Raw genomic sequence first — 13851 nt, 5'->3', positions numbered from 1 at the left:
AGAGAAAGAAGGTTCTTTTTATCATATGTGGTGGTCTTGTTGTAAGGTTAAAGCTTACTGAGAAATGATATATAATGAATTGAAAAGGATGTTTAAAATAATCTTTGTAAAAAAACAACCAAGCTTTTCTTTTGGGAATTATAGGGATAGAACTAGCTGAGCTGTATAGATTGTATTCATGTATGCTACTACAATGACAAGAAAGTTACTCACCCCAAAATGGAAAGAAGCAGAAGTCCCAGCAAACGAAGAATGGCTACAAAAACTTATGGAATATGCAGAAATGGCAAAACTTACTGGAAGAATAAGAAATCAGGAAGACCAAAATTTTAATAAGGAATCGTTAGCAGGATTTGAATAACACTTGTAGTTTAATGGTGAATTTTGGATACAATTGAGATGTAAAATATCTGGATTATTATAAAAGATGCAGGAGGAAATGACTAATAATAGGACCCACAAAGGGGAGGAGGGCAGTCCTGGAGATTCTTACGAATCTTGTCTTTATGTTGTGTGTTTGTGACTATAAAAATGCAATTAAAAAAAGCAAATAAATGTTTGTTTTTTAAAAAAGGAAGAATAAGATATCAAGATCAAAAACTTTTTATAAATGAATGGAAACAGTTTATTTAACACAGCACAAAACACTGTTGCTGTATGTAGGTTTTATTGTATTTGTTTGTTATCTTATATTTTGGAAATGTACATCCAGGGTTTTTTTTTCTTTAATTTTTGGGGGGCCCCCAAGAGTGTGGGGCCCTAAGCTACAGCTTGTTTAGCTTATACCTAAATCCGGCACTGCTCCTGATCCTCAAAGTGAATGCTGACCATCCTAAAGGGCATCGGAAATTAATGTTTATTATCTATACGCCGCCCATGTGCTTTCCCGGCAAACTCCTGCCTTGCGGACGACAGGGGCCGCTGCCGACCAGGCGAGGCAGAAGGGGCCCGAGCCGCCCCGGGACCGCCTCTCCCTCCCTCTCGCCGGCAGCTCCTCCGTCCCAGATTCCCCGCCTCTCCCTCGGCGCAGGTTGCCTCTGCTCCGTTGAGCGCAAAGGCAGGAAACGCCTCCTCGGGCACCGACGGCTGCCTGCCCGTCCGATCGCCTGCCTCCTCCTGCTCGGGGGCGGCTTTTGCAGCGGCCCATCTCCCTAGAGATCTCCGGTGGGGAGGAATCAGCTGCAATCAGGAGAGGCGGAAATCCAGAGCCCGGGCGGCGAACTTTTTCCCGAGCGCACGTGCCGGGAAGCCAAACTTACCCCGGACGGATCCGTCGCCGGGGATCTGCCGCGGGGGAAGGGAGGCTGCGATGGCTCGGTGAAAAGGGGCGAGGAGAAGAGGAGATCGCGCAAAGGCAGGAAACTCCTCCTCGGGCACCGACGCCTGCCTGCTTCCTCGGGGGCGGCTTTTGCAGCGACCGATCTCCATAGAGATCTCCTGTGGAGGAATCAGCAGCGGAGGCGGAGAAGCGGGGATCCAGAGCCCGGCGGCGAACTTTTCCCCAGCGCACGTGCCGGAGCCAAACTTAACCCCGGACGGTTGCGAAAGGCTTTTTTTCCGTTGCCGGGGATTGAAAGTCTGCGATGGCTCCGTGAAAAAGGGGCGAGAAGTGGAGGAGATCGACGGACTGGGATCCGCCAGGGCACTGGAGGGGGAATCCCGTCCCCGAGTGCCGGGCGCCTGAGGGAGCGATGCTTCGGGGCAGCTGCTGAAAGGAGCCGCCGGCAACACCGCCGCCCGGGCTGAGGCGAGAGGGGCAGGTTCACCTCCGGTGGCGGGATACGGGGAGCCATTTTGAACTTTATATAAAAAGGAAAGTTTGCCCTCCTGAGGGGGCACATAAGCCGGCGCTCATGGACGCCGCCGCGACCGCCGGATGAGCAGCAGCGCGGCCGGGTGGATGGATTTTGTCGCCCCGCGGCCGCCCTGGAGATGCCGCGCCGCTCGCCCGTGGCCGCCTGGCTGCCGTGGCTCGCGCTGCTGGGCCCCGCGGCCGCCGCTTGGGAGCTGCACGTCGACGAAGCCGCCGCCGCCGCCGGGGCTCCGCTGCTGGACGTGTCCGTGGGGCCCGGGTGGCTCTACGCGCTGGACGAGGCTCGCACGCCGCGCGCGCTGAGGGAAGCCGTGGAGGTGACGCCCGGCGGGCTGCTGAAGAGGACCGCGGCGCCCGCGCGGTGCGGCGGGGCGCCCAACCCGCTGCCTCTGCGCCTGCGCTTGGTTTCCCGCGCAGGCGGCGTTTCCCTCACGCTGCGACTGGCGGCCTACCTGCACGGGCCCGGTTGCCTCAGTCGTCGACGGGCGGGAGCCCCCGCGCACCTGTCCCTCCCCGACGTGGGCCCCGCGCTGAGGCGGAGGCTGCGCGGCCGGCCTCGCTGCCCCGCCGCCCCGGAGCCTCAGGAGGGGACGGAGGAAGAGGAGACGCCGCTCCTGGAGGCGCTGCGGGCCTTGACGAGTTTCCCGCGCTGCCGGTGCCTCGACGGGCCTCCCCTCAGGAGCCCTGAGGGAAAAGGCGGGAAAAGCCTCAGGCTTCTTTGTCACGCAACCAGGGGTCCCGGGGAGGTCTTGGTCGAGTTTGGTGGGCGCCATTTTGAGGGAAGGGAGTGGGCAGCAGGTGGGCAGCACAGGTTGGGTAGGAAGAGGAGGGCGGCCTCTCAGGAATGGCAAATGGGGAGGGAGGGCGGCCGGGGTTCTTGGCCCCGGGGTCCGCCATCACCGCCACAACGGACGCTGAGGAGCGCCAACTACCCTCCGCAGTTCAAGCTGCCCAACTACCAGGTGTCCATTGCGGAGAACCAGCCGGCGGGCACGGCCGTCATCACCTTGGAAGCCCACGACCCGGATGAGGGCGAGGCGGGCCGCCTGACGTACTCCATGGAGGCATTCTTCGACAAGCGCTCCGATGACTACTTCGCCATTGACGCCGACACGGGCGTGGTGGTCACCACCCGCAGCCTGGACCGCGAGACGAAGGACACCCATGTGCTTCAAGTGATTGCGGCGGACCACGGCGTGCCGCGGCACCGCTCGGCCGTCACCTTCCTGACAGTGACGGTGAGTGACACCAACGACCACGGCCCGGTGTTCGAGCAGCCAGAGTACCGGGAGAACATTCGGGAGAACCTGGAAGTGGGTTACGAGGTGCTGACGATTCGCGCGACGGACGAGGATGCCCCGGACAACGCTAATCTGCTCTATCGTATCCTGGAACCGGGTGCCGGGGAGGGAGTCTTTGAGATTGACCCTCACTCTGGTGTCGTGAGGACCTGTGCCCCTGTCGACCGAGAGGAGGTATCTGAATATCATCTTGTGGTCGAAGCCAACGACCAAGGTAAAGAACCCGGTCCTCGAAGCGCCACAGTCACGGTGCATATCACAGTCGAGGATGAGAATGACAACTCGCCGCAGTTTAGCGAGAAACGCTACTTGGTGCAAATCCCAGAGGATGCCCCGGTAAATAGCCAAGTGCTGCAGGTGCAAGCTACAGACCGAGACCGCGGCAACAACGCCCAGGTGCACTACAGCATCGTGAGCGGGAACCTCAAGGGACAGTTTTACATCCATTCTTTTTCCGGTTCCATTGACTTGATCAACCCCCTGGACTATGAGACTATCCGAGAATACACACTGAGGATCAAGGCCCAGGATGCGGGGCGGCCTCCACAGATAAATTCTAGTGGGATGGTGTCCATTCAAGTTTTGGACGTCAATGATAATGCCCCCATTTTTGTAAGCACCCCTTTTCAAGCCACTGTGCTAGAGAACGTCCCTTTGGGTTACTCAGTGTTACACATTCAGGCAGTAGATGCTGACTCTGGGGAAAATGCCCGCTTGGAATACAAACTCATTGAGCTGCCTCACCCTTCTGCACTGGTGTCTCCAGGTGGGGACATGGGCTTCCCATTCCAGATCAACAATAGCACCGGGTGGATTACAGTGTCAGCTGAGCTTGACCGGGAGACTGTTGAGAACTACCACTTTGGGGTGGAGGCCAGGGACAATGGCGTCCCTGTCATGACTTCCTCAGCCAGTGTGTCCATCACCGTCCTCGATGTCAACGATAACAGCCCTACTTTCACTGAAAAAGTTTACCAGCTCAGGCTTAATGAGGACGCGACAGTAGGCAGCAGTGTCTTGACACTGACGGCGGTGGACAAGGATGTCAACAGTGTGGTGACCTACCAGATCACTAGTGGCAACACAAGGAACCGCTTTGCTATCACTAGTCAGAGTGCAGGTGGCCTGATCACTCTGGCCTTGCCGCTGGATTACAAGCAAGAGAGGCAGTATGTGCTGACTGTCACTGCTTCCGACGGAACTCTGTTTGATACTGTCCAAGTCTTCATCAATGTGACAGATGCCAACACGCACCGACCAGTTTTCCAAAGTTCCCACTACACCGTGAGTGTCAGTGAAGACAAGCCCATTGGCACACCCATTGTAACTATCAGTGCCACTGATGAGGATACTGGGGAGAATGCTAGGATCACTTACATCCTGGAGGATAACATCCCTCAATTTCGCATCGACCCTGACACGGGCACAATCACAACTTTGATGGAGCTAGACTATGAGGACCAAGCCTCTTACACACTGGCCATCACAGCTCAGGACAATGGGATCCCTCAGAAATCTGACACCACCTATGTGGAGATCCTCATTTTGGATTCCAATGACAATACGCCCCGTTTCCTTCGTGACCGCTACCAGGGTTCTGTCTTCGAAGATGTGCCCCTCTCCACCAGTGTCTTGCAGGTGTCCGCCACTGACCGTGACTCTGGCCCTAATGGCCGCATCCTTTATACCTTCCAGGGTGGTGATGATGGTGATGGTGATTTTTACATTGAGGCCACATCAGGGGTGATACGGACGCTGCGCAAGCTAGACCGCGAAAATGTGGCTGTCTACAGCCTGAGGGCTTTTGCTGTGGATAGGGGCAGCCCACCCCTCAAAGCCTCTGTGGATATTCAGGTTACTGTGCTGGATATCAACGATAATCCACCTGTATTTCAGCAAGATGAATTTGACATTTTTGTGGAGGAGAATAGCCCCGTGGGTTCCATTGTAGCCCGGATCAGTGCTGTAGACCCGGATGAGGGAACTAATGCACAAATCATGTATCAGATCGTGGAAGGGAACATCCCTGAGGTCTTCCAGCTTGACCTTCTTAATGGTGATCTCACAGCCCTGATGGATCTAGATTATGAGAGCCAGACAGAGTATGTAATTGTGGTGCAAGCTACCTCAGCCCCACTTGTGAGCCGAGCCACCGTACACATACGCCTTCAAGATCAGAATGACAACCCTCCTGTGCTACAAGACTTCCAGATCCTTTTCAACAACTATGTCACCAATAAGTCTAATAGCTTCCCTTCTGGAGTGATTGGCAAGATCCCTGCACATGATCCTGATATATCGGACCAACTTGATTACACCTTTGTCCAGGGCAATGAGTTAAATCTGCTGCTTTTGGACTCTGCTACTGGAGAACTTAAGCTTAGCCGCGACTTGGACAACAACAGACCCTTGGAAGCCATAATGAAAGTGTCGGTTTCAGGTAAGGAAGCACATTGTTTGTTTTTAATTTTGGTGACTACAGATAGTAGCTACAAATGGTGGCTGAAAGTTGTTTAGTGGCCAAATATGTTGGCATAGACAAGTGTGGACTTTGTGCCTGTTTGTGCCTCTTTGATACCCTGAGACTTCTTTTGAGGGGGGGAGGGTAAATTTTTGGAGAGCAGCCATGGAAACTTGAAAAGCTGTGTGCTTTGCCCTGACATTACTTTGTAGTGGAATTTAACCAATCTTATTTTGATCCACAGAAACATTTCTGTTTAGGAAGAAAACTTAAATGTGTCTGCATTCTTGCTGCTGGGTAGGATTAAGCTATTTGAATGTTGAGAATAATACTGGTAATTAATTTAAACCTAGTTACAGTTTTCATTGAAAGGCTGTAGTCAAAAGAAGTAGTAAGAGGAAGCTTCACTGACTTCTCTAGAAAGAGATGTCTGCCTGCCTTCATATGTATATGAAGATTAATGTGTTTTAAGATTAATGTGTCTTAATATTGCATAAAATATGTCTCTTGCATTGTAAAATCACAGTGGGGTATTACACAAAGATATGACAAATGTATGAATTTCTTTTGCATTCTTAGCATTTTAGTAGCCAAATTTGTAAATATTAATAGTCATACTTATTATTAGTGGTCAAAATACGAAAGCAAAACAGAAGACTCGCCAGAATCAATTCCTTTTGTACATCTGTTGCCATTCTTTCCAAACACATCTTAGTAAGAGGATAATACTTCAAGGCCAAATTCCATAGCATCCTGTTTGATGATTAACACAGCAGATTCTGCTTAGCCAAAGTGAATCTAAATGCATTTGCTATATTAGTGAGGATTAGACTGATGCTGCTGTGGGAACAATGCACCACTAGATCTGAAGCAGAGAAAAGAAGAAGATTGTTCACATTCAGAATTAAATGGGCCTCTAGAAATATTCTGAGGCAATATTGGATCTTGAAGGACATTTTTTTGAAAGAGTAGTCTTGATTGCCTGTTGCAGGAAAATAAAGTGCAATGGCACTTAAAAAGTTAACCATACATGTGCCAAGTTTAAGCACATTTTGATATCTCTTTCAACACACTTCTGTTGAAATAAATGGGATTTAAAAGTGCTTAACCCATGCTGGATTGTGTCTTAATACATGTATTTTTGCATATGATTTCATGGGCAAGACCTGCTTCATCAGTTGTATTTGCTTCTGAGGCTTGTTACCAACAAACAGATCGGTTTGAAGTTATAGGTTTGAATTGCAATGGTTACACGAAATTGGCTTTGAATGTAGTTTCAGTAAAGTCTGCACTCTGATCCAAGGTTAGGAGTTGGTAAGAAATGGTAGAAGTGTTCTCAGAAATGACAGATGTGATTACCAGGTGCAGGGGACAAATGTCAGGAGATGATTATCTCCTTCGTGCCCTGTTTATGAGTTTCCTGGGGACATCTGGCCGGTTAGTGTTAGGGGGGGAAATTGTCTTTGGTGTGATTCAGCAAGGCAGTTTGTGTGCTGTTTAAATAGCCACGTATAATATGCCTATGTGTGTGTGTGTTCTATATGCTAGCAAGCATTTATTGTGTTAAAGTGCTATGCTTTTAAATGATTCAGTGATTTTGATGATATGCTTACAAGTTGCAAATTTTTATTTGAAGGCTCATTCCCTACATTGGTATTTTGAATAACCCTTTAAAAAAGCTCCTGGGCAAAAACTTGGCCCTTAAGCTCGGCTTTCATTTTAAACTGTGGACTTAACTCTTTATAAATCGAAGCCCATACTGTGCATCAATAATGCAGTGCCTAGCCTTTTGCAGTCCCTCTCCACACTGTCTTTATTGCAGGTCTCCTGGGCAGCTGCAACTCTTGTTGACCTTTTGAGACCCATTGTGAACAGGATCTTGTTAGTAATGCTTTTCACTCCAGATAGTCTTTTCACTTTTGGGAGAAATGGCGTCAGCATGTGCAAATAACTTTTTGGGAGGTGTTTCTTTCTGGCTGCTTTGTCCTGGAACGTTACTCAAATTAGTGTGATTCTATCAACACCTAATTAGAATGTAGCGCTTGTGGCTTGAATGGCCATACTGAGATCAGTGGCACAAGTCACACCCAAATTCAGTGTGCTCCTCATATTTGCTGGACTAGTGAAAGTGGTGCTAACAACCATGCTATATTGCACTTGACAACTGACTTAGGTTTCATGCCCAACTTTAGAAGTGACTAATTGTAGTTAGCACGTAATTGTTACTTCCCCGCTAGTTAAAGATTTCCAGAGATAATACACTCAATTCTCTGGGCTTGCAGTGGCTTGTATTTGGGTGACATGCACAGAGCCATCAACAAGCTGAATCAACTGATAGAGAAAAGTAGCTTCTTATCTAATGTCAGAAGATGAAGAGTAGGTCATAAAACAAACCTCAGATGCCTCTGCTTGGGGTAATAAGACAGGAAGGAGCTATTTATAATTAGTGTTCACACTATAATAATTCTGAAGATTTCAGTGGGTGGACAGGAAGCATATTATCTTGATTCCCGTTGCTATCCAAAGAAATCTAAACATGCTAAGGTTCCAACATTATCACTTAACTTTTGTACAGTGGTACCTCGGGTTACATACACTTCAGGTTACATATGCTTCAGGTTACAGACTCTGCTAACCCAGAAATAGTACCTCGGGTTAAGAACTTTGCTTCAGGATGAGAACAGAAATCGTGCTCCGGCGGCATGGCGGCAGCAGGAGGCCCCATTAGCTAAAGTGGTGCTTCAGGTTAAGAACAGTTTCAGGTTAAGAACGGACCTCCGGAACGAATTAAGTACTTAACCCGAGGTACCACTGTACACAAATCTATTGATCTCAATCTATTTGGCTTTCTGTGCTTGTATCCATAGGTTTGCCCCATTGACCTAAACATCTTCATGCAGGCCCAAAACAAGGGCTATGTCAGACAGGTTAATTTTTACATGGAAAACATTCCCATATTGGGGGGGTGGGGTGGAGCATGAAGTCTTTGATTAGGTGTGACCATTGCGCGTGCATACACCCACACCTTTTTTCTGTATATACAAAGGATCTTTGTCCAAATCAGGTATCACAGTGCACATATGTAAAGTGGAACACACAAAGGTGTATTTGCCTCATCAGCTGTCCTTCATGTCTACAAAAATCATGAGATCCTGTCACCCTGATCCCAGTGTTAGAAACTCACATATCAAAGCTAATCTCCAAATGGCACCTTAAACCTAGGTTGTGGTTGCCACAGTGGAATGTCTAGGTGCCATTTCTTTTCAATTGGATTTACTATCATTATCATCATTTCTAGACCACTTTATATTTTAAATAACAAATCTCAAAGTTGTTTGCAACACATTAAATCATCAAATAAAATAATCCAGAATAAAACAAATTCAAGCTTCAAGGAAAATATTTCAGATCCTTCTCTAAGGGACATTTTGCTTTCCCCAGTCACCAGCCTGGCACCCAGAGATTGTGGTCACAATTGGACCTGTACCAGTTGCAAAATGCAACTGGCACATTTCTAACACTGTCTGATCCTCTACTCAGGTATCTGTCTACAAACATATTCTTAGAGCACATTTCTAGAAACGTTTATTCTCAAGTAAATTCCACTGTATTCTGAAAGCTGCATAGGATTGCAGCCTGTCATACCACTGCAATGTTTTAGTTCATGAATCGCTAAGGTGTTGTAAGCATTTAGATACTGAAACATCAATTCTTGGACCATTGGATATTTGTTACACCTTCAACATAAACTTTAAAAGTAAAATGAAAACTGACAGGAAATGTTAAATATCAGCATATCGGCAACATTTGAGCTCAATAAGTGAGTTGGCATAATTCTTGCTTTTCATAAAACCATCAGGTACATTAAGTCATATTGAAACTGAATAACCTTAATAAACTTACTGGCTACTGGATCTGAAGCTTTGTCAAGCTGAAGCTTGCCCCGTGCTAAAAGGCAGAGAAAAATTTAAAATATTTCATCACAGAGAGCTACATGAAACACGCATTACTACATTAATTAAAAATGTAGTTAATTTATGAGGAAGTTACTGAAGGTACATAATACTTCTGAAGCCAAAACACATCCAAAAGTTTGGCACACAATTGGACTATTACTTTCTTGAAATATTTTGCCTGTTTATTCTTTCCTTGATTTTAAGTGAACATCTTAAAAAGAAGAGAGAGACCAAGCAGCTACAAACTGCAATTCTAGTAGAATTCTGTGAGAAACAGTTGTTTTTTGAAAACGGTATCTGAGGTGATAAATTAAAATGTTGATAGTTGCCATGTAGTCACCATGTATTATCTTTTGAATTATTATATTTATTTGATTTTAAATCTACCTACTGGTTGCTGCAAGGCTGATTTATTCTAGATTCTGAGAAGTTCAAATTGTATAATATAATAATGAATATTTATATGTGAACTGGGAACTAATGTAGCTAGTTATATGGGTATTCCAGTACAAATCCTCTGCAAAACACTATTCTGACAGAAAGGTGGTGTCTGGTGGCTCACTGTATGAATGTGATGTAGAAACCAGCAAAGATCATAATGGATTAGGTATTTTATTTTTTCTTTCGCACTGAACTCCTCTTCTGAAAGTACTTTTGCTTTCATTATTTGGGTACAGCACACACACACACACAAAATACCCTAGGCTCTGGACTAAAAAGACCTGCTTGTACCCAATGGGGCTTACCGGTAAATAGGAGTAATGCTTGTGGCGGAGGCGGGGGGAGGGAGCGTTCTTTCAATGCTGTTTGTGTTTTCAAATAAAACCCAGTTAGGTGTTTTATTTCCCTTCATAGAGGTAGATCATATGTTAGACAGAGCTACCCCCTCACTGTTATGGCACCTTCAGTTAAATTAGTTACACAATTTCTCTATGCTCCAGTTGAAAAGCATCTCATCCAAATACTGATGTGACAAATTAATCACTTCCCTAGTTTGAAATAGGTTTGCTTGCTTGCTTGCTTGCTTGCTTGCTTGCTTGCTTGCTTGCTTTAACAAATATCTCCCTAAATATTGTTTTGTTGTGGTGAAAGTGACTGGAACTCTAATGCTACTGAGTGAGAAATGCAAGAAAGTTAGCATGAGCAATGGGGGGGGGGGGGAGAGATATCCAGACTACGTTGCACTGAGCTCCCATGGAAATAAATACTCATGATTAGCCATGGCTAACTTAAGTCCTATTGATTTCAATGGGAACTGTTTGCAACTAACTTTAGATCCCACCCAGTGCCTGAATCTGATTTACGGGCACAGATTCGTTATGAAAATGCTCTGGCCCTCATCCAGAGAACAGTGAGTCTCAATTCAATTCCCCAAAAGTAGAAATATCAAATGTTCAGATTTATTGCTGAGTTCCTCTTTTCCTCCCAGTTCTTTCAATTTACTTGAACTTCTTGTTCCTACTATTCCACCCACTTTTTCTTGTATTCCTCCACTTCCCTGAAAGGGTCCTTTTGCTGTTGTGTCCTTTCCTTCCAGCCAGTAAGCAAGATTGACACATAATATTTTACCTTGCCTACAAGACACATGCGCCTGTAGTGTATTTTCAGCCATTTACTATTCTCCATACCAACTATAAGCAGAAGGAGGCAGAATTTGTGTGGTGGTTACACACCCAGAATCAAACTATGAAATTCTCAGTTAAATGATCTCAGGCAGCCTGGTGGAAAGTCTCATCTGCCTGAAACCCTGGAGGGCTACGATCAGCACAGAAACCGTGGTTGGCAGTAGGGGTTTTGACAAACCATTAATATGTCTTGTTAAGCACCAGGTCCTGTTCAACTGCAACAGACTCTGGCTTTATGTAAGTGACCTTGCTCCTGTTTCAGTTATTAAATTTTTGGGCTGCAGTTCCAAGGAGGTGCTGAAGGCTTGTTTTGATAGAATTATGCAGAGCAACCAGTTCTTCTATGATTGACATATCAGCCTAATTTTGCAAGGACTTGTTTTTATAGTTCACTGTTACCTTGTTGCTTGGGAAAGAAAGGGTTGGCTTCAGGTGTCAACAAAGGAGGGATTAAAACATAAATGGTTCTAGTAGCCTCCTCCTTGCCGCTAGGGAAATAAATTCCATAAGTGTGGAACATCGTTGCCATGATATCACTGCAGGTCATACAATTATTGGATTATCCTACCTTTCTGAATGCGTGATGTATTTTACACATTTGCCTGGATAGTGATGTCCCCCATGCAGGAGACGCTGATCCACCATCTGCTGTGTAATAAATATAACATGAAAAAAACAACCACTGAATTTAATTCTATGACATGTGTGTCATAGAATTTTTGTTTAAGGAAAAACTGAGAAAAAGACTTAAAATATAGCAGTAATTTGAAGCAAAGGTGAATGTTATGGCTTAGGTGCAGGCTGCTGGTTTGAATCCAACAGAGCAATAGTGCAAGTGGAAGCCACCTCTGTTGATGCAAGAGATGGGCCCTTTGATTTCTCCCCATTGGTTGAAATCTATTGAACTACATTGAGCATCATTACACAGGGTCCCTGCCACTCAAGAATGGCTTTCTGGAGTTGCAGGTGGTTGCAGCGACAAAGAGCTGGGAATGCCTTTTTCTATGAGAAGAATTTCATTCTCAGTTCTTAGAATGCAAGCCAAAATTCTCCTTATCATGGTTAGGAGAGTGGAAGTGTGTTGCAAGAAGCATGTCCCTATATATGTATCTTTTTTGCCCAATTCTTACCTTTTTTACCCATTATGCATTGCAGTGGTAACAGTAACTATTCTTGTCCTTAAAGCAAGCTTTGAAACCAAGGTTAGAACATGGCTTGCAAAGCCTGCTTCGAGCTAAAGGTGATTGCCGTCAGTGTGAGAGTGGACATGGGATGTGACTCATAGAATCGCAGAATTGTGGTGTTCTGAGGGACCACGAGGGTCATCCAGTCCAACCCCTGCAATGCAGGGATCTTTTTGCCCAACGTGGGGCGAACCCATGACCCTCAGATTAAGACTGTCATTCTCTACCGACTGAGCTATATATACTGTGGTGATACTTCACAAGCTTGTGCAACATTATCGGTCTCCCATAGCCACGGTTACATTAAACCAGGGATGGCCAAATTTGGATCTTCCAATGTTTGGGGACTACAACTCCCATCATTCCTGACCCCTGGTCCTATAAGCTAGGGATGGTGGGTGTTGTAGTCCCGAAACAGCTAGGGGGCCAAGTTTGGCCAACACTGCATTAAACGGTATGAGCTTAATTTGGTGAAAACAAAATTAGTAAGTCTGAGAGCAATTTTTAAAATATGTGATTAGATCTGCCTCCTTTTTACTCTGGCAACTGCAAATAGAATGCATGAAAAGGAAAGGAATTTGAACCTGGAGTATAGAATACACTGGTACCTCGGGTTACATACGCTTCAGGTTACAGACTCTGCTAACCCAGAAATAGTGCTTCAGGTTAAGAACTTTGTTTCAGGATGAGAACAGAAATTGTGCTCTGCAGCAGCAGGAGGCCCCATTAGCTAAAGTGGTGCTTCAGGTTAAGAACAGTTTCAGGTTAAGTACGGACCTCCGGAACGAATTAAGTACTTAACCCGAGGTACCACTGTAATAGAATTGTAGAGTTGGAAGGGACCCTGGGGGTCATCCAATCCAACCCCCTACACAATGCAAGAATCTCAGCTAAATCATGGCCACCCATCCACTGCTTTAAAAACCCCCAAAGAAAGAGCACCCAGAACCTCATGTGGGAGTCTGTTTCACTATTGAATTGATAGGTCTACAGTTGTTGATAGGTAGAAAAATAAAATAAAAGCATCCCGCACACTGGCCAGTAGAACTGACAGTATTCAGCTGCTGTGCTGACTTCACTGCTCTTTTCTTTCCTGGCCCCCATTAGAATTGCTCTGTACGTCTTTTATCTAACTTATCAATTAATATTTCTTTAATCGAGTGACAGCCCTAACGGAAATCCACTATGTTAAGGTTAGACTGTTGTGTTTTATTTTTTTCAGCTTTCAGAGGTGCTTCGGAAAGAAGGCACTTTCAGGACTATCATCTCTTTTTTTAAAAATATAATTGCAGTTTATTTCACCTAAGAAGCAGTGAAGTGGATATGGTAATTTTGTGGCAAAAACTTTGCTTGGTAGCACTGGAAAAAAAGAGTGTGGTTTGCTCCAAGAGGAGCTAACAATCCACTTGCAGACTCTAGGAAAATGAAGGGTGTTGACTCTCCCAACATTTAAAGTTGTAGTGCTAAGGTGATGTACTTTGTCACTTATGAGAGACAAGCACTAAACAGCA

The 13851-nt window shown here is 45.9% G+C and overlaps 1 protein-coding gene across 3 annotated transcripts in view; it reads left to right on the top strand.

Moving 5' to 3' along the window:
* The first annotated feature begins 780 nt into the window (after positions 1-780).
* CELSR1 (cadherin EGF LAG seven-pass G-type receptor 1) overlaps positions 781-13851 on the top strand; it is a 156921-nt gene continuing 143850 nt past the window's right edge. For 2 of the 3 annotated variants that reach the window (XM_083399204.1, XM_083399203.1), the window contains exon 1: positions 781-5554. In XM_083399204.1, the coding sequence (XP_083255330.1) occupies positions 1933-5554 (3622 nt within the window). In that variant the 5' untranslated portion in view covers positions 781-1932. The remainder of the gene's footprint in view (positions 5555-13851) is intronic. The other variant, XM_083399205.1, reaches the window with a different exon arrangement.

The sequence above is a fragment of the Podarcis tiliguerta genome (genome assembly GCF_965153285.1).
Source record: "Podarcis tiliguerta genome assembly, chromosome: 10".
Taxonomy (NCBI): domain Eukaryota; kingdom Metazoa; phylum Chordata; class Lepidosauria; order Squamata; family Lacertidae; genus Podarcis; species Podarcis tiliguerta.
This window is presented reverse-complemented; position numbering and strand designations above follow the sequence as displayed.